The 27,988-nt window shown below is 36.4% G+C and overlaps 2 protein-coding genes across 2 annotated transcripts; both read left to right on the top strand.

The window, feature by feature from the left end:
- Positions 1 to 5: 5 nt before the first annotated feature.
- On the top strand, positions 6 to 27,988 carry LOC128550114 (protein AATF-like). The gene is made up of 14 exons (XM_053528335.1): positions 6 to 101; positions 11,322 to 11,483; positions 11,711 to 11,921; positions 12,671 to 12,858; positions 13,236 to 13,310; positions 13,655 to 13,789; positions 16,378 to 16,492; positions 17,209 to 17,382; positions 20,150 to 20,258; positions 20,436 to 20,549; positions 22,779 to 22,921; positions 23,473 to 23,553; positions 25,993 to 26,064; positions 27,878 to 27,988. Exons 1-14 carry the CDS (start codon positions 20 to 22, stop codon positions 27,930 to 27,932), a joined length of 1,716 nt encoding a protein of 571 aa, XP_053384310.1. The 5' UTR covers positions 6 to 19; the 3' UTR covers positions 27,933 to 27,988.
- On the top strand, positions 4,165 to 6,477 carry LOC128550116 (uncharacterized). The gene is made up of 2 exons (XM_053528338.1): positions 4,165 to 4,729; positions 4,864 to 6,477. Exons 1-2 carry the CDS (start codon positions 4,595 to 4,597, stop codon positions 5,917 to 5,919), a joined length of 1,191 nt encoding a protein of 396 aa, XP_053384313.1. The 5' UTR covers positions 4,165 to 4,594; the 3' UTR covers positions 5,920 to 6,477.

Genomic DNA, 27,988 nt, shown 5'->3' with positions numbered 1-27,988 from the left:
TTGATTCACTAAATTCAGCATGGCGAACTTGCGCGACGAAATATTGAAATTAACAAATCCAGTGCCAGTATTTATAGATCCCGAAGACAATTCAGACGATGGTAATATTTAACTTTTAGAATTTGCATAAACTTATATTCTACGTGAAATATTTTACAAATATAGTTAAGATTATAAGACAGCGGTGAATTGTAATGTATTTTCGCGTTGTTTCATGGAAGTAGGTATCGGTAATTGGAAATAGGGTCAGTAATTCGGTCGAAAATGTGCTTCCGTGGTGTAGTCGAAAAAAGTCCACAGTAAATGGATCCTAATTTTCCTACTGTTTGCGCAAAATTTTATTCATGTAGCCTGTAGGATGAGTGCATTATCACACTTTCACTGCTAGAATACATTCATGTTTATACACTCCACGTGGCAAGTTTTGCAGTTCAAAACCGAAAATAGGGGTTTACTGTGCAGATAAGAGCAAATATGCACCATTTTTTGGGTAGCAGCAGGGCCCACACTGGGCTGAAAAAAGTTTGAGCCACCTTTACATCATCGGCCGTGGGGAGTGGTGTTCCCTTCCGTGCCAAATTTTTTTGTTGTTACTACTTTCCATTATTATATGGTGATATTCTACCTATAGTTTGGATCGTTTTTAAATGAAAGTATGTGTATCTTTTAAGCTTACAAGTAATATATTTTAAAAAGTACTCATGTGTTGGTTAATTGGGTAGAACCAATATCAAATTCACTCTAAACTTATAAAGACATACAAACTGTTCCTTTCTGAAAACTAATCCAATGAATTTTTAAATCCATATTTGTTGATATTTTAACTGTATATATGGGGTCTTTTTAGCTCACCTGTCATGTAGTGACAAGGTGAGCTTTTGTTTTCACACTAAAAAATTTGTCCGTCATCTGTCCACAATTTCTTGTGAACTTGATAGAGACCACATTTTGCAATTGATTTTAATCAAACTTGCACACAACTTGTGGCATAATATCTGTTCCTTTTGAAAAGTGGTCAGATCCCATCATGAATTCCAGAGTTATGGCCCCTTAAAGGGCCAAAATTTGCTATTTTTGGCTTGTGAACATGAAAGAGACCACATCTTGCAATCAATTTTAATCAAATTTGCACACAACTTGTATTGGCATAATATCTCGGTTCCTTTCGAAAACTGGCCAGGTCCAATCATGGGTTCCAGAGTTATGGCCCCTTAAAGGGCCAAAATTTTCTATTTTTGCCTAGTGAACACGATAGAGACCACATTTTGTATAGCAAAAGCATCGAAATGAAAGATTGATGTGACATCTGCGAAATCATGGCCGTAGATTGATTTTGGCAAATTCCAAATGAAAAGCTGCCAAAAACAAGCAGAAATCATTGGTAAAAATTAACTTTAGCCGAAGAAAATAAGTTAAAAATTGTCATTTTATAAATAATGCTAGCCTTGATTGCCTTATTTTTGTTTGTCACATATTTTGGCGACCGCAATTTCCAGATAATTTTCGTCATTTAAAGACAGACCTACCTCCATTTGGGATAATATTGTCATTACCAATGACCTACATTTTTCTTCATTAACAGGGGTGCAAGTTTTCCGGTTTAAACCGGATTTCCGGTTTTTCGAGGGCCCGAAAGATCATTTTTCCAAATCGTGTAAATCCGTTGAGAAAATGGGGGGGGGGGGGGGGGGGGAGGGGTGGAGTGTGGAGGATACGTAAGACCCCGACCCGATGTTCGCGGAAGTGCAGGTGCACGCAATTTTTCAGGAGCAGTTGTCGTTCGTTGCAAGGGAAACAACCATTTTACGACTTCCCGTAAACCCTTATCGCGCGCTCTTCAAAAAATCCATACTCAACATATTTGTTCGAAAATATCTAAAATGCAATTTCTACGGCCCGGTACGGAAACGGAAAAGTTGGAGAAGCAATGTAAAAATAAATGGAGGTGGGATTGGATGAATGAGAACGACTCGTCTGGCAACAAGTTTGACAGTTGGTTGAAAAAACCGAACATTCCAGGTGTTTGTTTTTGTTCCGTATGTGGGAAAACGATCAAGTATCAGTCGTCGGGGAAAAAGGCAGTGAAGAATCACGCAAAGGACAAAACCCACCAAAGAAACCTGGAAACTGTAAAAACAAATCAAGTATGTGCATTTTATTGCATTATTTTTCAGTCTTATTGTATTGTAGTTGAAGCAAGTGGTTAGTTAGGTTTTGGGTACACCCCACCCACTTGTTTTTCTTTCTTTGTCCAAACTTTTATGGCTTGGGTGAAAGGGTTGGGGGTGAGATGTGCTGGCATGGCCCATGGGGAACCCCTGCCCAAATTTTTCAAAGAGCTGGACTTATTTTTTTTTTTTTTTTATTTTTAATTTTTTTTCCATCCTGGTCCAAAAATATTGGATATACATGTATGTGCAAGCTCATTCTACCTTCCAACATTTATTTTTACATTTTATTTCAGTTAACATTGTAATATAACCGATAGACATCAACATCTAAAAATATGTTATACATGTTGGGACTTAAGAATATGGCTATTTTTAAAACAGCTTGATTTTTTAATGAGTTGAACTTCATGACTTCATATTCCTTTTTCAGGTGCTTCCTGGCTCCTCAAAGGCTGTAGATTCTCGTATAGAGTCAATGCAGGATCGAATTGCCCGACAGAGGATCCTTACTACAGCATTTGTAAGTGAGCATTGTCTGCCGTTCTCTCTGGCAGGTCACATCCTAGATCTAGCTAAACGACTTGCTGAAGACAAGGTAGCACTAGGTAAAACGACATTATCCAGGACCAGTACAGCATATGTTAATACTCATGGTCTTGCAAAGTCATTCAAAGAAGAGCTTAAGGCAAAGGTAAAGGACAGTTTTGTGTCACTGAACATTGATGAGGCAACTAATAGAAATATGGACAAAGTACTTAATATTATAGTACAGTATTATGATGAAGAGTCTAACAAAGTTGTGCTTGACCACTTAGGTTCGAGAGTTCAGAATGTTGCCACAGCTGCTGAAATCGTGAAGTCCATAGAAAGTGTTCTGTTAGATTATGAAATAAAGTGGACACAGGTTGTAAGTGTTTTGATGGACAACTGTAGCACCATGAGGGGAGTGAAAGGAGGAGTTGAGACTCTTATTAGGGAGAAAAATGGTTGTCTTCTTGATGTCAGTGGGGACACGGTCCACATGATAAGCAATGTTGCCAAAACATTAATGAAAAATGTAGACGGCGGTCTTCAGAGTATTTGCTCTGACCTATACTATGATGTAGAGGAGTCTCCAAAAGTGAAGGAAATCGTAAATAAAATGATGACATTGATGAATGCTGAAAAATCCAAGCACCTTATTAGACCAATCAGCAGCAGATTTCTCCAGATGTATGATGTCACCTCGAGGCTAGTTGAAGTGTTTGACTACCTAACAGTTTATTACGCTGCATTTCTCACTGACGAAGAAAGATTAAATTACAGGTATTGCGGCTTAGTCATTTTTAACTGAACAGTTTTATAATTATACCTAAATTTCCGAAAGTAAATGAATGATACAAAAATGACATTAAAGCTACAGACATAAAGCCTGACTGAATTGCTCTGCTCTTAAATCTTGAACAATGTTTATGACGGCTCAGCAAAAATTCAACTTTTAAATATTTTCTTAAATTAAGTTACAAACATACTCTAAACATATTCTGTACTTTAGCCTTTATAAATATGTTAAAATGTAACTATGTATAAGTACTGATTAGGTTCTTTGTTGCATTAGCTTTTTAAAGTTAATGGCACTAAGAACTGATTACAATGTTCAGTGTGAAAATTGTGAAGAAATAAAAGGATTTTTTTTTTCTAGAATAGCATACTTTTTCAGGCAGAGTGTGTATATGAGTAAGTATACAATGTATCAGCACATGTAGTCTTTTTGCTTCTGTCTATGAAATTGGGATTATATAAATTTAAATTTCGTGTAGATTTGTCTTTATATACAAGTAGTACAAAACTGTTGCTTAATTATATTACATATTCTTTTGAACAATCTCTTCTTCTGGTTATTGAGTAAATCATTAATAAGTACCCTTATTTCATAGACTGCTCCTGTAAATTGTATATTTTTGTGTATCTGTATTAATCTGTAATGTTTGGTGACAGTGCCTTTTCTAAAAAAATTATAATCTAGCTGCTGTGGACTATATTCTAGTTGGTAATTTACTAAACATAATCTTTAGTCTTATCTGTGGTGCTGGAAACTAGCTTACATGTACTTCTTTTGTTTTGTAGATCTCTGTAGATAGCCAGTTCAGTACAAATCATTTGTACTAGTTATAGATTTATTACTTTAAAGATAATGAATTCTTATATTGTTGGGAAGATACTTTACTAAACATCATATAATTAAAAACAACTTTTATCTTTCTGAATACAAAAGATAAACATAGATTCATTTAAAAGAGTTCATAGTATGAAAATTTTCCAGGACTTACTAATCAGATGCAATTTCCTGACATAAATATTTTATTTTCAGTTGGCTTTTTGAGCAGATCTACAGGAAACATGAAGTGTCAGAGGAAGCCCAAGCTGCCATCACCCTATTGCAGATGGCACAAGATAAGCAGCAGAAGTCTGTGACCAGTCATGACCGCAAGGACCGTATCCTTGATGCCCTGTTCACAAAAAGGATAGAAACAATCACTTTATTGAATTTGTTCAGGGGCCTGCTGTCTGTCTTCCAGGTACTCTATATTTTAGTCATGATAAAATAACATAACATTCATGATGATTGCTAGTTTTATAAAACTGCCATGTAATTTTGTTGACATTAGACTACTTATTTCTATATTCATCAAGTGTGTTGCATTTATTTCAGGGCTATGTGAAGAAGTTCCAAGCTGAAGTCCCACAGATCCACATACTGCATGAACAGATGGTGGACATCACAAAGACCTTCTTGGCTATGTTCATTAAACCGGAACATATACCTGACAATGTATCAGCCTTGGTGAAACTGGACGTTTCAGATCGATCTATCCAAAAGACAGACAGGGATCTAGCTGTCGGCATTTATGCCCAATCTTTGATTACCAAAGCGCGAATGGACAAGGCCCAACGACATTGGTTAGAGCTTTTATTCATGAACTTGCGTACCGGGTATGTCTCTGCTGCAACTAAAATTTTACAGCTGCCAATGAAGAATAAGACAATTCGCTGTTTGTCAGCACTGGATCCAGAGTTGCATGGACACAGTCAGGTATCTGCTGCCTTCAGGTACCTCGCCAATTTACTACCAAATGTTGTCAGTGGTGATGAAGAGGGCAGCCTAGCTATGGAGTTGAATAACTATAATGTTGACAGGCAGGTTAAGGCTATCTGTGAAGATTTTGATGATGGTAAAAGAGTGGACTTGGGCTTCTGGTCCAAAGTTGCACATCTGAAAACCTTTGACAATCAAAGGTATCCAGTTCTTTCAAAATTGGTGTTTGCCATGCTTACAATATTTAGTGGACCATTAGTAGAAGGAACATTTAATGTGATGGGAGATATTATAGAGGAGGATAGGACAAGAATGAACATAGAAAACTATGAAGCTGTTGCAATAGTTAAAACAGCCTTGAAGCGTAAAGCAGTTAAGGCTTCAGCCTTGAAAGTAACTCCCTCAATGAAAAGATGCTGTATACATGCATACAGTTCTTACAAACAACACATAAAACTAAAGAAGCAAATGCAGGAAGAGAGAAAACAGGAGCAACTGAATGAGTCTATATCAAAACTGAAACAAGAAAAGGCTAAGCGTTTTGCAAAACTCCTCAAGTTAAGACAACGTACTCTTCAAAGGAAGTCAGTTGCAAAAAAAAGACCACTGAAAACAAATGACTCTGCTACAAGTACTTCAAGGCAGTGGAAGCGAATAAAGTTAGTTGACTGAACACATAAAAGCCTAGTAAATGATTCTGCTACAAGTACTTCTCCAAGGCAGTGGAAGGGAATAAAATTAGTTGACTAAACACTTCAAAGCCTAGAAAATATGTACTATTTGTTTCAGTTTTTCAACTCAAGTGCTGAATCTTTACTACTTGTTATATTACATGCAAAGTATATTACTTGCATATCATATGATAACAGGCATGTATATATGTATATGAACCCAGTCCTGTATGAAGTAAGGGGCAACTGTTGCTTTATGTTAAGGTTAATTGTAATGATCCATTAGATGTTGTATTTGTTATTAAATCTGTTTTGACATGGTAATATTTAGAAGTTAACTGTACTTTATAACTTAAAGCCTATTTAGATTTTTGTTACACCCCTGTTAAAATTTTCAATACATCAAATCTACCATGTGTTTTTCACAGTCATTCATTACAAATTAAAGAAATGTGTTACTTGAGTAACAAACTTGTAAAAATGTAAATAAAAACCTGTGTATAGATGTTCTTGAAATATTTTGTTATTGTTATAAGTAATATAATCCAATATCTTGCTAGATGCATTAGTATTAGAATTTTCAAGATGAAATACTCTGTATAGGCATCCTCCTCCAACACCCTCTAAAACTGATTTGTATGTCTCTTAAATTACTAGAATTTCACAGCTTCCGGGGGCCTCCGGCCCCCTGGGCCCCTGGCCAGGGCTTTGCCCTGGACCCACCGGGGGCCCTAGCGGCCCCCTGGCCCCCAGCAATATTTTCAGGTTTTTCAAATATTTCAACTTGAACCCCTGCATTAAATTTTTACCATCCAAGAGATACTACTCAGTGATTACCATTCATGTTCAATAAAAACTTACTGACAACCCTGTTTACTAGCATTTTCCTGCCAGTTTTACAGTAATTCTAAAAATACCACATTACCAGTTACAATTGATAGTTATTTATGGCAACATTTCTGCGGGGATTGTTGAATAAAGAAACATCTATGGCTGTGCAAACACAGAGTAAAACAAATTTATAAAAACGAATAAAAAGCAGGGCAATTCTGAATAAGTAATACAGGGTTAGAATTTAACAATAGTACAAAAAAAATTCAGCTCGCATTTTATCAACTTTAATTGCAATTTTGTTTAACCTTTTTGGGCAGAAACAAAAATATAATTATCACATGTGATTGACTGGCAAATACAGTGTATTTACATTTCCATTGAAAGCCATATTGGAATATAAGTTGTATGTACAGTATACTATGTAACCTTCTCAAAGTAAAGTTATTATTATGTCTCCCACCACACAGTGGTGTGGGAGACATTGATTTACTCCAGTCTGTGTGTCCATGTATCAGTCACAAATCTTGTCCGCACTCGAAGTTGAACATTTCTCATTTTGGAGTTATGGCCCTTGAATTACCGAAAATCGGCCTTTTTACTCTTGTCTGCACATTTCTCATCGAACATTTCTCATCCAATCTTCACCAAACTTAAACAAAATGTGTTTGACCATAAGTCCGCGGCCAAGTTCTATAACTAGCCAAATTGGCCAAGGCACATCAGAATTATGGCCCTTGAATTACCAAAAATGGCCTTTTTACTCTTATCTGCGCTCTAAGTGGAACATTTCTCATCCGATCTTCACCAAACTTGAACGAAATGTGTTTGACCTTAAGTCTTCAGTCAAGTTCGATAAGCAGCCAAATCGGCCCAGGCACTTGAAACTATGGCCCGTGAATTACCCAAAATCAGCCTTTTTACTCTTCAAAAGTATATTTGTAGTGAGTAAACAGTATATAAAGACTGACTTACTATTTAGATGATTATGCAGTTGTGGGAGACATGCGCTTTTCTCAAAAGCAGCTCTAGTTATTATTTATTATGTTGCCAGGTCCAAAAACATTATCATATAGATCCCCCTTTACAGACTTTCTACAACAACATTGCCATAACTTTCTTTTATTTCTTATTTGTTTTTATGCCCCCAGCATCTACTGATGCGGGAGGCATATAGTGATTGTCCTGTCCGTCCGTTCATTCGTCCATCTGTACGAGGTTAACCAAATGGGACCGTTTCGTCTAGCATCAATACCTCTTACTAGAATGACTTGATACTAATGCAGATGTAACCTGTGACTATTCCTCATCTTCAAACATTACCTGACCTCAGTTTAACCTTGACCTCGTTTTAGATTTAGGTGCAAAATCTATCGACAAGGATGCCACTGGGGCATCAGGCGTTTATTGAACGCAGCTCCTTGTTATCATATATAAATGTGTAAAGGTAGTGGTTAACAGGCTTGACTGTCAATCCAGAGGTCCGGGGTTCGAATCCCGGTCCAGGCACTGGAAATTTCTGAGATGCTCTTGAGTGTCTCCCACCTAAGAGGCCTGTACTGGTTCTTCCCAGAGAAGATGGCTTCGCGTGTATCGGTGCTATACACCAGGCAGGTTAAAGAACCAGACTGTCAATTCGCAAAGAGCTAGGCTAGGCCTGTATCTAAAACGGATTTCTCTCTTATCTGTTCTGGGGGCTTTATCTCACTCTGTCCCTCTGGTCAGATCGCTCTGTGTCTGTACTAGTAGAGGATGAATTTGGCACCCTGTATGGCTGCATTTGTAATGGCCTTTGAACGTGTTTATCATGAAAAAGGTGCTATTTAAATCTGATATTATAATAATAATAATAAAGGTGTGATGAGAATTAGAATTACAAAAAAAAAAATATACATGATCTTTCTTATAGTGTGCTTTTACTCTCACCGTAGGGGAAGAATAAAGTGACATTTGTTAGGGATGGACAAACTTTAAAAACATGTAAAACTCTAAATAATAATAATAAAGGTGTGATGAGAATTAGAATTACAAAAAAAAAAATATACATGATCTTTCTTATAGTGTGCTTTTACTCTCACCGTAGGGGAAGAATAAAGTGACATTTGTTAGGGATGGACAAACTTTAAAAACATGTAAAACTCTAAATACACGTCTCACCTCAATTTTCGCATGTTTGGTAAACACACTATATAACGATTGTCAGCTGAGCTTCTGGAAACTGCATATTTTCTCTGTACGATTTTTTTTTATTAAAAAGGCTTTGTCCTCCATAACACTGTCCATAAGCGTATGTTGTACAAAACATGGTTTTTCAATCAAATATCGTGGGCACGTATAACGGTAGTTACCATGTTGTTTAATCAAAATCTGCAAACAGTCCACACACTATTTAAAAACATCAATCGGTGTGTACTGTGTGAAAATTATCACTAAATGTGTATTTACAGCAGATCGAAACTGAAAGTTAATAAATAAAAACTGTCATAATTTCTTCGTGAGATTTTGCACTCGCAAAATTTTGCGAGTTTGGGTAAAAGTCACTCGCATTTTTAGCTCGACTATTCATAGAATAGTAGAGCTATTGGACTCGCCCATGCGTCGGCGTCCGCGTCCCGATTTGGTTATGGTTTTGTATGTAAGCTGGTATCTCAGTAACCACTTGTGGGAATGGATTGAAACTTCACACACTTATTCACTGTGATAAACTGACTTACATTGCACAGGTTCCATAACTCTATTTTGCTTTTTTACAAAATTATGCCCCTTTTTCGACTTAGAAATTTTTGGTTAAGGTTTTGTATGTAAGCTGGTAACTCAGTAACCACTTGTGGGAATGGATTGAAACTTCACACACTTATTCACTGTGATGAACTGACCTACATTGCACAGGTTCCATAACTCTATTTTGCTTTTTTACAAAATTATGCCCCTTTTTTGACTTAGAAATTTTTGGTTAAGGTTTTGTATGTAAGCTGGTATCTCAGTACTTACTAATGGGAATGGATTGAAACTTCACATACTTGTTCACTGTCATGATCTGACATGCACTAAGCAAGGCCCATAACTCTACTCTTTTTTTTCAAAATTATGCCCCTTTTTCGATTTAGCAGTTTTTGGTTAAATTTTTGTATGTAATCTGATATCTCAGTATCCACTAATTGGAATGGATTGAAACTTCACACACTTGTTCACTGTCGTGATCTAACATGCACTGTGAAGGTCCCATAACTCTACTTGGCATTTTTACAAAATTATGCCCCTTTGACTTAGCAGTTTTTGTTTAAGTTTTTGTATGTAAGCTGGTATCTCAGTATCCACAAATTGGAAAGGATTGAAACTTCACACACTTGTTCACTGTCATGATATGACATGCAGTACAGAGGTTCAATACCTCTACTTTGCATTTTACAAAATTATGCCCCTTTTTCAACTTTTGTATTCATTCAATTGACAAGGCTGTTGAATAGTCGAGCGTTGCTGTCCTCCGACAGCTCTTGTTTTTTACTATACTATATACATAGACACAATCTTGTGCGCACCATCTCTCCTCATCCCCTTGACACAGTTTATTGAAACTTCCCACAAGTGATCAGTAACAATAGTAGTTGTGCATGGGGCATGTTAGGTTCTTTCAGGAAAAAAATTGCAGAGTTACGGCACTTTGTTTTTTGTTACTATACTATATACATAGACACAATCTTGTGCGCACCATCTCTCCTGATCCCCTTGACACAATTTAATGAAACTTCACACAAGTGATCAGTAACAACAGTAGTTGTGCATGGCCATGTTTGGTTCTTTCAGAATTTTTTTTTGCAGGGTTACGTGACTTTTTTTTTTTGTTACTATACTATATACATAGACACAATTTTGTGCGCACCATCTCTCCTCATCCCCTTGACACAGTTTAATGAAACTTCACACAAGTGATCAGTAACAACAGTACTTGTGCATGGGGCATGTTAGGTTCTTTCAACAACAAAAATTGCAGAGTTTTGGGACTTTGTAAATGTTTCTTGTAAACATACTATGTACATACAGTCTGCATATGCAATTTTGTGTGCGCCTAATCTTCCAAACCCTTGCACACAACTTAATGAAACTTCACACAAGTGATCAGTACCAACCCTAGTTGTGCATGGTGCATGTTACGTTCTTTTAGATAAATATTCTGCATAGTTATGGGACTTTGTTTTTTGTTACTATACTGTATACATACAGTCTATATACATAAAGTCCACATACAATGTAATTATGCAATCTTGTGTGCATCAAATTGCAATGTACTGTGTCAGTGCATGCGGGGGGTACATTCATCACCTTTAGTGATAGCTCTAGTTCTTTTAATCAATGCTCATGCAATTTCTAACTTCTGATATTTTCCTTCCAATTTGACTTTTAAATATTTTTTTCAAGTGGAAAAATAACGTTAGGGTTGGGGCGAAATTTTAGAGTCAGGCGGGTAACAGAATACACAGATATTTTTTTCTGGCCTAAGCAGGTGGACAGGCAAGAGCCTGGAACAACTTTGTTTCATGTCAGTGTATTTGTAAAAAAATGTTAACATTTCAGAGACAAGTGCCAAGGTTGTTGACCAAGGTATAGACGAGTATGAGGAAATAACTCAGCCCAGTAAACTGCGACAGAAAACAGCAATAATATTGGCTGATTCAGATAGGAGGTATGCGGGGAAAAAGACATCAAGGAAGAACTTGAGTTCAGATGTCACTGATGGTTAGAAATTATTTTTATCACTTTTGTTTGAAAATTGCACTAATTCATACAATTGAAATTGACAGTACTGAAACTAACATAGATTTAATTTCTTGATTAGATATATAGACTGAAGGTTAAAGTTAAGATTCAACTTCAAACATATCAGACAAGGATTGTTTCACTTAGCAGATATTGATAGTAGCATCAGAAAGTTTGTAGTGTACTCTTTCTTAATTACGTTTTAGACAGTGGAGAAGAATTGGGGAACAGTGATGATGATGATGATGATGATGATGATGATGATGGTTCTGATGGAAATGACAAGAACTCACTTGATGATGATGATGATGACAGTGATGATATTGATGAGGAAGATGATGAAAATGTGATGGATGTAGGAGGTGTGGATGAAGAGTTCAACAAAAAGTTCAGCAAATTTGGAACAAAAGAGTTTGAGTAAGTCCCTGCCATTGTGAGTGTGTTGCTCATAACACACAGGCTCAACAAATTCTTTGAAAGCAAGTTGCTCTGCAGTATGAGCTTCTTAGAATATTCAGTTGTCTGGCTGCAATTTATACTCGTCCTGCAATTCACAAAAGAAAAAATGGGGAAACAATTTTATGACAGTGCAAAGTCGGGACTGGTTTATACCGAAATCTTCTCATGGACTGTCAAGTGTCTAGCTGATATGGTCATAATGCAGTACGGTTGAGGAGCATAAGAGCTTGCGCATAATAAATCAGCTTGTACTTTTGATTGGTCAGATATTCCAATTATTCTGCAGCTCTGTTTTACACTGATTTTAATACACTTTTAAATTTTTTTACTCTTCTTGCAAGCTCGAACACTTACATATCGTTTTCAGAAGTGTAATTATTTTTGTAACAGCAATATTTTGATAACATTCATAAGCTTCTTAAAGTAGCTTCTATCAGTCATTATGGAGTCATAAATGTACATGTCTTCAGTAGATTTAAAGCTTCCCTAGACAATTGATACTTGCAACTCTTGAGGATTATGTTGCATGATACAGAAAGTATGACAGTTCTAAAGAGCTCTTTATTTACATGTGAGGTGTAAAACACAAAAACATATACAGTGCCATTAGGATGTAGGTCTAAAGTCTTATCCTCTAAACTCTTACAAATTTGTGTTAGGTTGCTAGGGCTCAGAAGCACCACAGTCACTTGAATATAATATTACAGGTTCAAAGATGATGGCGATTATGCAAAGTATGCAGATGATGTTGATGAAGATAGTGGTGATGACAGTGATGATCAGCAAGATGATGATGATGATATCAGTGAAGATGAAGACAGTGGGAAAGGTGATGAAGATTTAAGTGATGATGGTGATGACGATGATATGGGAGATGAGGAAATTGATAGCGAAGGTTTGTATTATTAAAATTTAATTTGAATTTTACAAAGGTTCAGTGTTCATTAGAATTTAAACATTTTCTGGTTCTTCAGAATTGCAACATTAAGTCATCATGATCAGGCTCAGGTATCATTGAGTTCTGTATAATTATCATACGTCTAGAGATGCCAGTTATTGTACATACTTCCATACCTTAAAATGGACCACATATCAACAGCAGTTTTCCATTTTTCCTGGAAAGCTCAATAGTGCAACTTGAATTTTACATAAAAGTTGTTGATCAGGGCGATCACACTGAACATAAATCACAACTTGGAAATACCAGTAATACGCAAATAACAAACTCCAAAATCTACATCGATGGATGTAAAATTTGTTTTGTATTTTCAGACGAGGGAATACAGAAGTTCTCGTCAGCAGCAACAGATGAAGTAGCCAAGGGTCAAGCTGCCAAACAACAGCTCGGTATGTCCAGTGTTTACAACAGACTTTTAATTTTGAGAAGTAATTTACTCATTCATGATATGTCCCATCTAAAGTTGCAATAAATAATTTTGAAAAATAATAGATTAATACAGGCCCTCTTTTGTCCAGAGTTGTGACGAAGATATGTTGAAAAATAATGAATGCATTCTGGCTGTCTCCTGTCTAGTTGCTGTAAAGATAAACCCCCACAGCCACCTCCCGCTTGCAGGCTGTAAAGATGTTGATGGCTATAGCTATATTGGCTCAAACCATGAAATGTCATGCCCATGAAATTAAATGAAGTAAATTAGCCGAAGTGTAGACACATTTTATTTTGTGAATAGGTCTGTGGGATACATTACTGGAAGGAAGGATTAAGCTGCAGAAAGCGGTTTCCATAGTGAACCAGCTACCACAGAAAGAAGCCTGGAGAGATTTCAGTGAGACATCGGAAACATTTGAAGAGGAGGCTGGAAAAGGTCAGTACTATTGTCTTTGTATGTCTTAATTTCAAACCAGGGCCCAAGTCTGTCAACGTTTTTAGTATGAAACTTAGACTTTGACAGGCCAAATATTCTTTTTGCTCTTTTGATGTTAAATTTGCATATGTTTTAAATGAAAGTTTCAAACTTAGTTTGAATAATATTGTGTTCTGGAGCTACAGTTTGCTCTGACAGTAAAATTTCTTTTGAAGTACTGGTAAATTTGTTCTCAACAGAGTTACAGCGCTTGAATATTTGTTGTTTTTACTGAGTGTTAGATTTAGAATAAAATTATTTAGAAGTTGATGAATGATGGCCCAGATCAATTGTACTGTTTTCTGGCCTTAGAACTACAAATTCATACTTTTCAAAACAAAGAAAATCTTCTATTTAAGTGTAAAGTGCAAAGTGTGGAATATGATGGGGCTTGAAACCTTTCATAATTAATATTTTTACAATAGATACCCATGTATAATGCAATTATTTTTTGACCCCCAAGGACCTCCCCATGAATGGTAGGTGTGTTTTACAGCTTCAAAGCCTGTTTTTTAGCTCACCTGAGCACAAAGTGCTCAAAGGTGAGCTTTAGTGATCGCCCTGTGTCCGTCGTCGTCCGTCCGTCAGTCGTCAACAATTTGTCTGTTAACACTCTATAGAGGTCACATTTTTGGCCCAATCTTAATGAAACTTGGTCAGAATGTTACCCTCAATAAAATCTTGGACGAGTTCGGTATTGGGTCATCTTGGGTCAAAAACTAGTCACCAGGTCAAATCAAAGGAAAACCTTGTTAACACTCTTGAGGTCACAATTTTGGCCCAATCTTAATGAAACTTGGTCAGAATGTTACCCTTAATAAAATCTTGGACGAGTTTGATATTGGGTCATTTTGGGTCAAAAACTAGGTCACCAGATCAAATCAAAGGAAAAGCTTGTTAACACTCTAGAGGTCACAATTTTGGCCCAATCTTAATGAAACTTTATCAGAATGTTATCCTCAATAAAATCTTGGACGAGTTCGATATTGGGTCATCTGGGATCAAGAACTAGGTCACCAGGTCAAATCAAAGGAAAAGCTTGTTAACACTGTAGATGCCGCATTTATGACTGTATCTTCATGAAACTTGGTCAGAATGTTAATATTGATGATCTTAAGGTCCAGTTTGTATCTGGGTCATGTAGGATCAAAAACTAGGTCACCAGGTCAAATCAAAGGAAAAGCTAGTTTGCATTGTAGAAGCCACATTTATGTCCATATCTCAATGAAACTTGGTCAAAATGTTAATCTGTATGATCTATAGCACAAGTTCAAATCTGGGTTAGGTGGGGTCAAAAACTAGGTCACCAGGTCAAATCATATGAAAAGCTTGTTAACACTCTAGAGGCCATATTTATGACTATATCTTCATGAAACTTAGTCAGAATGTTAATCTTGATGATCTTTAGGACAAGATTGAATCTGGGTAATGTCGGGTCAAAAATTAGGTCACCAGATCAAATGAAAGGAAAAGCTAGTTAACACTTTAGAGGCCACATTTATGACCATATCTTAATGAAACTTGGTCAGAATGTTATTCTTGATGATCTTCAGGTCAAGTTTAAATCTAGGTCAGGTGGGGTCAAAAACTAGGTCACTAGGTTATATCAAAGGAAAAGCTTGTTAACACTCTAGAGGCCACAGTTATGACTGTATCTAACTATCTTCATGAAACTTAGAGTGTTAAACTTGATGATCTTTAGGTCAAATTCGAATCTGGGTCATGTCGGGTCAAAAACTAGGTCACAGGGTCAAATCAAAGGAATAGCTAGTTAACACTTTAGAGGCCACATTTATGACCATCTCTTAATGAAACTTGGTCAGAATGTTAATCTTGATGATCTTTAGGTCAATAGGTCAGGTGAGCAATACAGGGCCTTCATGGCCCTCTTGTCTTGCAATTCCCAGTACAGTAAATGGAAACTTTTGTCAGCTTGAATTCAGAAACATGTATACAAAAAAATTGAATTGAAAGTCATTCGAAATCCGTGACAATTATCTTCTTGCTGATTGCTAGCATCGCAGAACGCTTTGTAAACTCTGATGGTTAACGATTCTATTTAAAGACTTACTTGCTGAGGTAAATCTGATCAGCCAATGTTTACATTTCTACGCATTTTTGAATTTATTTCCTTTCATCAGTTCAGCTAAGAAAAGTCTTTTTCCCCAAAATTTTAAGGTTAATTGAGTGGTTCTCAAACACGGGACATCAGTGTTCCCACTGGCAATTAAAGTTGGGGGTGAAAACTGAGTTTTTCTTGCACTTTTGCGCCCCCTCACTAAGAGATATATAACAGCTGTCTCCAAAACTGGGGGTTCAAAGTACCATTCTTGGGGTGAAAAACCCTCATTTGGGGGTTTCTGGGAACACTGGACGGGTGCATGTTATACATGGATGTTTACGATTTCTTGTCTGATAATGACAAGACCATCACTATTGGTGGAATTTCCACCATTTACCTTTAGCATGTTACAATGTTAAAAATGGACATTGTTTACAATTATAGTTGAAAATTGATAAATGATAGCCTTATACTGATTTTTTTACAGCTCAACAAGCTTTGGGGCACTTGCTAGGTAGCCTTGTACATTTACAGGACCTCTTGCTGCATCAGAATGCAGAAACTAGAAATATTCTTGAGGGAAAACAGGCTAACACGAAAAAGTAAGATTATTCAAAATATTCATGAATATTATTCTGTATCATGTCCTAAAACACAAACTGTCCTGTAACACTAATTTGTAACATGGTGAATAAGGCTGACAGTCATGAAATTGCTAGATAAACCAGTATACAGTATTCTGAAGAAAATTGGTAGCATTTTTACAGACTAGATTAAGGTCACCAAGGTATTTTTAGCTCAGCATTGCAAAGAAATAGTAGAGCTATTGTACTCGCCCAGATGTCAGCGTAGCCGTTGGTTAAAGTTTTTGATAAAGTCAAATATCTCTGTTATCATCAAAGCTTTTGACTTAAAATTTAAAATAGTTATTTACTATCAAAGTCTACACCAGGAGAAACAATCCCCATAACTCTGGTTTGAATTTTGACAGAGTTATGCCCCTTTTTAACTTAGAATTTTTTGGTTAAAGTTTCTGATAAAGTCAAGTATCTCTGTTACTATCAAAGCTTTTGACCTGAAACTTAAAATTGTTATTTACTATCAAAGTTTACCTCAGGTGAAACATCCCAATAGCTCTGATTTGAGTTTTGACAGAGTTATGCCCCATTTTAACTTAGAATATTTTGGTTAAAGTTTTTTCATTTTTTTACTGGCAAAGCGCTAATTCAGAGTCAAGCACTGAGAAATGTTGAGCGTGCTGTCTTACTGATAGCTCTTGTAAATTTTGTTCACAATATTAACAAACTCTTATTTTCAGGCACACAGTGCCAGAAGACGATGATGACGAAGAGATTCCAAGTGACACAGATGAAGAGATGGACAAACAATATGATAAACCTATGTCTACAACAATGGTTAGAAAACGGAAACTAAAGTTTGACGAATACCCTGACGTCTTGAAGAAAAGACACTGCAATTTTCAGGAGTACAGGTAATATTGACAATTGAAAGTAGGGGATTTATTCAAAGGATTAAGAAAAGACTAAATTAAACAGCAGTTTGAAAATGTGTAAAAATAGAACGAGTTCACTTTTTTATGTTTTAGAATGTTTTATGTCAAGAAAATGTAGGTGCTATACAAACAAGACAGTTAAGTTGTTGTATTATACTTTATATACAAAATTTGAAGTTAGAATCTGATACATTCATAAATATACAATGAATGAGTTCTAGTACAGTCAGTGCAGTGCTTCATTAAATTTCTGATTAGAGGCTTTGAACAGAGGAACTAATGACAGAAATATTGCTATATATCAGAAACATTTCTGATGCCAGGAAAAATACGCAGTTAGCAGGTATATAGTATCTTTGTAGTGTTTCTTGAGAAAATTTAAATCAACTAGAAAAGCCTAAATTTTTAAAGCTCTAGCTATCTGAAAATCTACAAACCGGAATTTTTTTCCCCTAGTAATTTTAGAAAATTCCATATTATTTGGTAACAGACACCATAAGATACAGCAATGAATAGAGAATAAGTAATATTAGGTCTCTTGCTTTTATCATTTGCCAAATCATTAGGTAATTACTAAAGGGTAAGAAATGTCTAGCCATGTCTTGATTTTATCTGAGAGACATCTTCATGGATATCATAGTGCTTAAAGGATGGCTTACAATCATTTTGTTAGCTCACCTGTCACAAAGTGACAAGGTGAGTTTTTGTGATCGCGCGGTGTCCGTCGTCCGTCCGTCCGTGCATCCGTGCGTGCGTAAACTTTTCCTTGCGACATCTCTAGAGGTCACATTTTTCATGGGATCTTTATGAAAATGGGTCAGAATGTTCATCTTGGTAAATTGTAGGTCAAGTTCGAAACTGGGTCACATGCCATCAAAAACTAGGTCAGTAGGTCTAAAAATAGAAAAACCTTGTGACCTCTCTAGAGGCCATAATTTTCAATGGATCTTCATGAAAATTGGTCAGAATGTTCACTTGATGATATCTAGATCATGTTCGAAACTGGGTCACGTGCGGTCAAAAACTAGGTCAGTAAGTCTAAAAATAGAAAAACCTTGTGACCTCTCTAGAGGCCATTTATTTCACAAAATCTTCATAAATATTGGTCAGAATGTTCACCATGATGATATCTAGGTCAAGTTCAAAACTGGGTCATGTGCGGTCAAAAACTAGGTCAGTAGGTCTAAAAGTAGAAAAACCTTGTGACCTTCCTAGAGGCCATATATTTCACAAGATCTTCATGAAAATTGGTCAGAACATTCACCTTGATGATATCTAGGTCAAGTTCGAAACTGGGTCGCGTGCCGTCAAAAACTAGGTCAGTAGGTCAAATAATAGAAAAACCTTGTGACCTCTCTAAAGGCCATATTTTTCATGGGATCTGTATGAAAGTTGGTCAGAATGTTCATCTTGATGATATCTAGGTCAGGTTCGAAACTGGGTCACATGCGGTCAAAAACTAGGTCAGTAGGTCTAAAAATAGAAAAAACCTTGTGACCTCTCTAGAGGCCATATATTTCATGAAATCTTCATGAAAATTGGTCAGAATGTTCACCTTGATGATATCTAAATCAAGTCTGAAAGTGGGTCACGTGCCATCAAAAACTAGGTCAGTAGGTCAAATAATAGAAAAACCTTGTGACCTCTCTAGAGGCCATAGTTTCCATGGGATCTGTATGAAAGTTGGTCTGAATGTTCATCTTAATGATATCTAGGTCAAGTTCGAAAGTAAGTCACGTGCCGTCAAAAACTAGGTCAGTAGGTCAAATAATAGAAAAACCTTGTGACCTCTCTAAAGGCCATATTTTTCGATGGATCTTTATGAAAGTTGTTCTGAATGTTTATCTTGATGATATCTAGATCAAGTTGAAACAGGGTCATGTGCCGTCAAAAACTAGGTCAGTAGGTCTAAAAATAGAAAAACCTTGTGACCTCTCTAGAGGCCATACTTGTGAATGGATCTCCATAAAAATTGGTCAGAATGTTCATCTTGATGATATCTAGATCAAGTTCGAAAGTAGGTCACGTGCCTTCAAAAAGTAGGTCAGTAGGTCAAATAATGAAAAAACGTTGTGACCTCTCTAGAGGCTAAATTTTTCATGGGATCTGTATGAAAGTTGGTCTGAATGTTTATCTTGATGATATCTAGGTCAAGTTTGAAACTGGGTCAACTGCAATCAAGAACTAGGTCAGTAGGTCTTGAAATAGAAAAACCTTGTGACCTCTCTATAGGCCATACCCTTGAATGGATCTTCATGAAAATTGGTCAGAATGTTCACCTTGATGATATCTAGGTCAAGTTTGAAACTTGGTCACGTGCCTTAAAAAACTAGGTCAATAGGTCAAATAATAGAAAAACCTTGTGACCTCTCTAGAGACCATATTTTTCAATGGATCATCATGAAAATTGGTGAGAATTTTTATCATGAAAATATCTAGGTCAGGTTCAGAACTGGGTCACATGAGCTCAAAAACTAGGTCACTATGTCAAATAATAGAAAAAACGACATCATACTCAAAACTGGATCATGTGGGAAGAGGTGAGCAATTCAGGACCATCATGGTCCACTTGTTATACATTGCCATGGAAATGGAATAGCTGCCATTTTGATCAAATATTGAAACATTCATAGATTTCTTATTTTTAACCTAATTTTGAAAATTCTTCCTCAGCCATGAAAGATTTCCATTCCTTTTAATATAAATTCCTCGGTGCATCATTTGATGTTGAATGTATACTTTACAGAAATGCTACCATACAGAAATGGTATGACAAGACGAGGTTAGCAGCTGGGAAAGTGAAAGGAAAATCTTTCAGTGCATTTGATCAGTCTGCTGTTGTCCAAATCAACCAGGTAAATATTCTTGTCAAATATACTGGTAAATATTTCATTTTCAGAATTGAAATAAGAGTATAAAATTAAATTTCCAGTTTTGAAGTCTGTATGAAGTCTGTTAAGACATGGACAGAGGTATAAGATCCTTATAATCTTTTAGCATGTCTAGCTACTAGCAAGTTCTTCTACTTTTAGATTTTGGCTGATAAAGAAAGACTTATAAAGAGAACTCAGCTGAAGAGAACAGTGTACAGAGTTCTAGGTACAAAACCAATACCTGACCAACCAGAGATACTGCCTTCACTGCAGGTTAGAAACCTTATATTACTTCCCTCTCCAAAAACCATGCATGTATCTTCATCATAGGGCAGATAGCTTTTTATCATCTTAGATTTTTTGTTAAAAAAAGAAGTTATAATGGAGAAAAAAAAATTTAATTGCTAATTTTTTAGCTCACCTGTCACAAGGTGAGCTTTTGTGATCGCACAGCGTCCGTCGTCCGTCCGTCCCTGCGTGCGTCAGTCCGTAAACTTTTGCTTGTGACCACTCTAGAGGTCACATTTTTTATGGGATCTTTATGAAAATTGGTCAGAATATTCACCTTGATGATATCTAGGTTAAGTTCGAAACTGGGTTACGTGCTGATAAAAACTAGGTCAGTAGGTCTAAAAATAGAAAAACCTTGTGACCTTTCTAGAGCCCATACTTTTCAATGGATCTTCATGAAAGTTGGTCAGAATGTTCACCTTGATGATATCTAGATCAAGTTCGAAACTGGATCAACTGCGATGAAAAACTAGGTCAGTAGGTCAAATAATAGAAAATCCTTGTGACCTCTCTAGAGGCCATATTTTTCATGGGATCTGTATGAAAGTTGGTCTGAATGTTCATCTTGACGATATCTAGGTCAAGTTTGAAACTGGATCACATGCGGTCAAAAACCAGGTCAGTAGGTCTAAAAATAGAAAAAACCTTGTGACCTCTCTAGAGGCCATACTTTTGAATGGATCTTCATAAAAATTGGTCAGAATGTTAACCTTCATGATATCTAGGTCAGGTTTGAAAGTGTGTCACGTGCCATCAATAACTAGGTCAGTAGGTTAAATAATAGAAAAACCTTGTGACCTCTCTAGAGGCCATATTTTTCATGGGATCTGTATGAAAGTTGGTCCGAATGTTCATCTTGATGATATCTAGGTCAAGTTCGAAAGTGGGTCACGTGCCGTCAAAAACTAGGTCAGTAGGTCTAAAAATAGAAAAACCTTGTGACCTCTCTAGAGGCCATACTTTTGAACCGATCTTCATGAAAATTGGTCAGAATGTTTACTTTGATGATATCTAGGTCAAGTTCGAAACTGGGTCACGTGCCTTTAATAACTAGGTCAGTAGGTCAAATAATAAAAAAAACTTTGTGACCTCTCTAGAGGTCATATTTTTCATGGGATCTGCTTGAAAATTAGTCAGAATGCTCATCTTGATGATATCTAGGTCAAGTTCGAAACTGGGTCACGTACAGTCAAAAACTAGGCCAGTAGGTCAAATAATAGAAAAACCTTGTGACCACTCTAGAGGCCATATTTTTCCTGGGATCTGTATGAAAGTTGGTCAGAATGTTTATCTTGATGATATCTAGGTCAAGTTTGAAACTGGGTCAACTGCGGTCAAAAACTAGGTCACTAGGTCTAAACATACAAAAATCTTTTGACCTCCCCAGAGGCCACATTTTTCAATGGATCGTCATGAAAATTGGTGAGAATGTTCACCTTGATGATATCTAGGTCAAGTTCGAGACTGGGTCACATGCAGTCAAAAACTAGGTCAGTAGGTCTAAAAATAGGAAAACCTTGTGACCTCTCAGGAGGCCATATTTTTCAATGGATCTTCATGAAAATTTGTCAGAATTTTATCTTGATGATATCTAGGTCAGGTTCAAAACTGGGTCACATGAGCTCAAAAACTAGGTCACTATGTTCAAAAATAGAAAAAACAACGTCAGGTGACGGATTTAGGACCATCATGGTCCTCTTGTCTTACTTTGCCTTTTCTAGCTTTCAACATCTTTTTATCTTCCTTTTAAATTTCTAAATGACATTTACATGTGGACACAGTTTGATTTTTTCTCTGAATTTTTTTTAAGACCACTTCATTTATGCAGGGGCCTCTGTGGCCGAGTGGTCAAAATGTTGATTTGTAATCATTAACCCCAAACCGCTGTGGGTTTGAGCCCTGTGACAAAACCATCTAGCTGACTTGCTGAAGGTCCATGGCTCTACATATTTATTTTACAATTATTAAAGCAAACAGTTACATTATGTATGGGTTCATTCTGGGTAATGTCAGACATTGCCCTTCCGTGCATGAATTGATGTACATATGGGTGTTTTCATACACCATTTTAAACTGGAAAGTCACAATTTGACCTAAATAATGTCAGTGTGACTGAAACCCCTAACAGGATTGTCACAAACCATTCCACACAATAACAGGATTGTCACAAACCATTCCATACAATAATTCCAACAGTTTTTCATGAAACAGGGAGAAGAGCGCGTGTCAGACAGAGACAGTAGCAAAGACAATGATGTGGAGATATTTGACGACGATGATTTCTACCATCAGTTGTTACGTGAGCTTATAGAGAAAAAAACTTCTGATGTCAGTGATCCTGTAGCTCTCAGCAGGTAAAGGACGACTTTGGTTCGGAAAAAACCTGTTATTGCTTGTTTTTCTGTGCATTATTGAAATAATTTTGATAATTATATACATCTTCACTGGATCAGAACTACAAAATTGGTCAAAAATTTGTTTAAAATTAAGATACAGTGGAACTGGAAACGTCAGTATTTTTCCATATTAATGCCTGTATTTCATATCACAAGTATTGTTGCATTATTTTTTTACATACGTATCATCAATTTTATTCTGGCTATTGAACAAATTTATAATAATTGTATAATGCTGTATAATGTAGATACAGATGTAATAAAAAGAGTATTAGCTTTTTATCGAGAAATATGCACTCGTTCTTTCGCAGAATATTGCGCTCCTAAATTCGCGCAATATTTCTGCTGCAGATTTCATGCATATTTTTTGCTACAATGCTAATAATCTATAAATATATTAGGTTTATCGAAATACATTGTTGCAGAAGAGGTGGAGATAATTATAGGACAAGCTTAAAAAACTTCAACATTTATGATATGGTTAGATTGAAATGATAATTTTTCTCTAGGCAGTGGTTAGAGATACAAAAGCTAAGGTCAAAGAATAAGAAGAAGGTAGACAACCGAGCCAGTAAAGGAAGAAAAGTCAGGTAAGAGTTGTCTAACTTGACCTAATGTATTATTTTTAGCTTGACTATTCAAAGAATAGGGGAGCTATCCTACTCGCCCCGGCATAGGCGTGAACGTTAGCGTGAGCGTCACACAAATGTAAAGTTTGCGTACCACCCCAAATATTTTCAAAGTCCATTGAGATATTGCTGTCATATTTTGCATACTTGTTAATTATCATGACCCCAGTCTGTAAAAAGGAGGAGGCAACTCTATCAAGCATTTTGACTGAATTATGGCCCCTTTTCGATTTAGAATATGCTTATTGTAATGTTAAAGGTTTACTCATAGCTTATATTATACTATCAAGCACAGAGAATAGTCGAGCGCGCTGTCCACTGACAGCTCTTGTTAATCATATCTTGTCAAAAACGTGTCTGCCATGTCTCCTTTAAGGTTGGAAATATATTTTGACCTTTAATTTTATGACACAAGTTGTCTTGGTTAAGCATAAATGAATACCTTTAGTTTGTTAAAACTTATTTGATTTCTTCAAAATTCAGAAGTTTTGTTTCCAACCTGTGTCTCACATGTGACATTAATTATGAAACCACGTTTGACAGAAGTTATTTTGCCTAATACAGACATTTTTTATATGCCCGTCGCTGAAAGAGCGGGGTGTATTATGTGAACACCTTTGGCAGGCGGTCGGCGTCCAAAAGCATGTCTGCTCTCTAAGTCGAACAGTTTTCATCTGATCTTCACCAAACTTGCTGACAATGTTTGTGGGCATAATATCTCGACCAAGTTCGATAAATCACCCAAATCGCCCCAGGCACTCTTGGATTATGGCCCTTGAATAACTCGAAAAAACTGCGACTTTAGCCTTGTCCGCTCTCTAAGTCAAACAGTTTTCATCCAATCTTCACCAAGCTTGCTGACAATGTTTGTGGGCATAATATCTTGGCCAAGTTCGATAACCACCCCAGGCACTCCTGGATTATGGCCCTTGAATTACTCGAAAAACTGCAAATTTAGCCTTGTCCATTCAAACAGTTTTGATCTGATTGCCAGTTTCATCCCACATGGAACCTCACAAGTACCTTGATTCCTTCTTACTCTTTTTTGGGGTTAACAAGGTATACAACATCAACATTATTACCTTTATGATACATAACTGAATATTTAGACGGGTGTATTTTGTGACAGTCTGGCACTCTTGTTTCAAAGATGAGTTGGAATCCATTGATACTTATGATGAAACTGATTTATCATAGGACTGGTAGTCTAAAGAATTTTTAGCTCCACTATTCGGAGAATTGCGGTGCTATTCTACTCGCTCCGGCGTCAATAAGGTGTTATACTTAACGTTATTTTTAAGGTTAAAAGTTTTTTGGCAACCTTTGTTTTTTTTGTCATATCTTTGTTACTATTGCTTATATCTTACTGTAACTTCACATAAACATTGTCCAGCATACAAAACAAAGTATGTGCAGGGGCTGGGCCCATTATACCCAAGGTCAAGGTCAATAAGGTGTTATACTTACGTTATTTTTAAGGTTAAAGTTTTTCGGCAGCCTTTGATTTTCTGTCAAATCTTTGTTACTATTGCTTATATCTTACTGTAAGTTCACATAAACATTGTCCAGCATACAAACAAAGTATGTGCAGGGGCTGGGCCCATTATACCCAAGGTCAAGGTCACCAAGTTGTTATACTTGGAATTATTTTCATGTTAAATTTTTTCGAAAGCTTCGCTTATAGACATATCTTTGGTACTTTTAAAAGATAATGACTTGAAATTAAAAGTATTTTTTTATAATCATCATCTGCATGTGTGGTTACAATCCCCATAACATTAATTGTATTTTTTCTCAGAATTATGCCCCTTTCATACTTGGATTTTTTGACAAACTTCGTTTTCTGGACATAACTTTGGTACTATATAAGATAATGACTTGAAACTTAGAATGTATCTTTATCATCATCATCTGCATGTGTGATAACAATCCCCATAACACTAATTGTATTTTTTCTCAGAATTATGCCCCTTTCATACTTAAATTTTTTGACAAACTTTTTTTCTGGGCATAACTTTGGTACTATATAAGATTGAGTTGAAACATTTAAATATATCTTTACCATCGTCATCAGTACCCCTTCCATACTTGACCTTTAACCCCTCTGAATAGTAGGGTCTTTTTATATCTCGGTGTATCTTCCTTTTAAAGTATAGGTCTCTTATTGAGACAAAAATTCATTTTACTGTCAAATCGCTGAATAGTGGAGCACGCTGTCTTACGGACAGCTCTTGTTGATCTTTTTTGTCTGCATCAGGGTGAACATGTTCCAAATATTCTTTTTACCCCATTCTCCTAGAATACCTGCAGTGTGTTTGGAATTATGAATGGATAATAGAGCCTGTGATTGTTGATTAAAGCATTGAAAATCACAATTGAAATATAACTGTGTGGTTGTAGGTATGATGTACACAAGAAGCTGGTTAATTTTATGGCTCCAGAGGATAACTGTAAATGGTCTCAAGAAGCCAGGTATGCTTATTTTTTTTTAAATTATCTCTTTAATTGTATGCACAATGTTGAAGTATTTAACCAGGAGAGATTATAATTCTAGATTGAATGTTTTCATATTAACAATGTTATGAATTTATTCATGTAAAATGAATCACAGAATATTACCTGCAAGTCCATGAGTTGCAAGTGGTTCATGGTTAATATTTCCGATCGTATTCTGTTGTTAATTTCACCTAAACACAGAAAAAGAAAAATTCTTATATTTGCGTTATATTTCCTTTCCATTTGTTAAATAGGCATTTATAAATTGTATATATTTTGCTGTATTTAACATTACAATCTGCTTCCTGGCCATCTTGTTCACCAGACAGAAGCAACTGCCAAGTCATCTAAGAAACATTTTTCCTGACTGTGGGCGGGCATCGTCAAAACAGCATCACTTTATCGCTTAGCAGGGTTATTGTAACTTTGGTGCCTTTCCTCTTAATTTATACTAACCTGTTTTAGCTTCATTGTTATGAAAGCTTCAAGCTTATTTGAACAACTCTCAGGCCTGCTTCCTGGAAAAACTTATGTCATAGTGACAAATGTGGTGTTGTCATTACCTCAGTTCAGTGACCGACACCTTAATTAACCACTAGAGCACAAATCCCTTTTATTAGCTCACCAGAGCACAAAGTGCTTGGGTGAGCTATTGTGATCTCTCACCGACCGTCCACGCTTTAACATCTCGTCCTAAACCACCAGACTAATTTTGATAAAACTTCACAGGGATGTATCTTGGGTAGTCTTCTTTAAAAAATTGTTCAAAGAATGGAATTCCATAGAGAAATCTGGTTGCCATGGCAACTGAAAGGAAAATCTTAAAAATCTTCTTGTCCGAAACCACAAGACCTGGGGCTTTGATATTTAGTATGTTGCATCATCTAGTGGTCCTCTACCAAGGTTGTTCAAATTATCCCCCTAGGGTCAAAAATGGCCCGCCCTTGGGGTCACATGGTTTATATAGACTTATATAGCGAAAACTTTGAAAATCTTATCCAAAACCACAGGTCCTAGGGCTTTGATATTTGGTATGTAGCATTATCAAATGGTCCTCTACCAGGATTGTTCAAAATTTCCCCCCAGGGTCAAATATGGCCCTGCCCTGGGGGTCACATGGTTTATATAGACTTACATAGGGAAAACTTTGAAAATCTTTTTGTCCAAAACCACAGGGCCTAGGGCGTTGATATATGGTATGTAGCATCATCTAGTGGTCTTCTACCAAGATTGTTCAAATTATCCCCCTAGGGTCAGATATGGCCCTGCCCTGGGGGTCATGGTTTATATAGACATATAGGGGAAAACTTTGAAAATCTTTTTCTCCAAAACCACAGGGCCTAGGGCTTTGATATTTGGTATGTACCATCATCTAGAGAGCTTCTACAGAGATTATTCAAATTATATCACTAGAGTCAAATATGGCCCTGCTCTGGGGGTCACATGGTTTATATATATACTTGTATAGCAAAACTTAAAAAATCTTCTTGTAGAAAACCACATGGCCTAGGGCTTTGATATTTGGTATGTAGCATCATATAGTAGTCCTTTACCAAGATTGTTCAAATTATCCCCTGGGGTTAAAAATGGCCCTGCCCAGGGTGGCACATGGTTTAAGTACTCAGGTGAGTGATATAGGGCCATCATGGCCCTCTTGTAAGATATTCTTTTTATTTGGGGAGTGGGGTGGGAGCTGTCCTTCTGCTTTTCAAATGTGTATGTAAGTTTCTGTATCATTTCTGCTACAGAATGATTCATTCATACTAAAAGTTACTTTTCTTTTTTTCAGGGATGACCTGTTCAAATCCTTGTTTGGGAAGAGATTTTCAACAAACCAAGTCTGATACAGATTGATATGTTGTGTAAAAATCAGAGAATTTATTAAAGTATATAAGATGGA

The sequence above is a fragment of the Mercenaria mercenaria genome, chromosome 17 (genome assembly GCF_021730395.1).
Source record: "Mercenaria mercenaria strain notata chromosome 17, MADL_Memer_1, whole genome shotgun sequence".
NCBI classification, from domain to species: domain Eukaryota; kingdom Metazoa; phylum Mollusca; class Bivalvia; order Venerida; family Veneridae; genus Mercenaria; species Mercenaria mercenaria.
Note: the sequence above shows the minus strand (reverse complement) of the source record. Positions and strands in the feature narration are given on the sequence as shown.

Bases quoted from the DNA above. Each gene is read 5' to 3' on its own strand.
- LOC128550114 (XM_053528335.1), top strand. From the start codon at position 20: ATGGCGAACTTGCGCGACGAAATATTGAAATTAACAAATCCAGTGCCA. The intron at 11,922-12,670 runs GTAAGTCCCTGC...ATAATATTACAG, and splicing joins TTTGGAACAAAAGAGTTTGA to GTTCAAAGATGATGGCGATT. The intron at 22,922-23,472 runs GTAAAGGACGAC...ATTTTTCTCTAG, and splicing joins GATCCTGTAGCTCTCAGCAG to GCAGTGGTTAGAGATACAAA.
- LOC128550116 (XM_053528338.1), top strand. From the start codon at position 4,595: ATGGCACAAGATAAGCAGCAGAAGTCTGTGACCAGTCATGACCGCAAG. The intron at 4,730-4,863 runs GTACTCTATATT...CATTTATTTCAG, and splicing joins GCCTGCTGTCTGTCTTCCAG to GGCTATGTGAAGAAGTTCCA.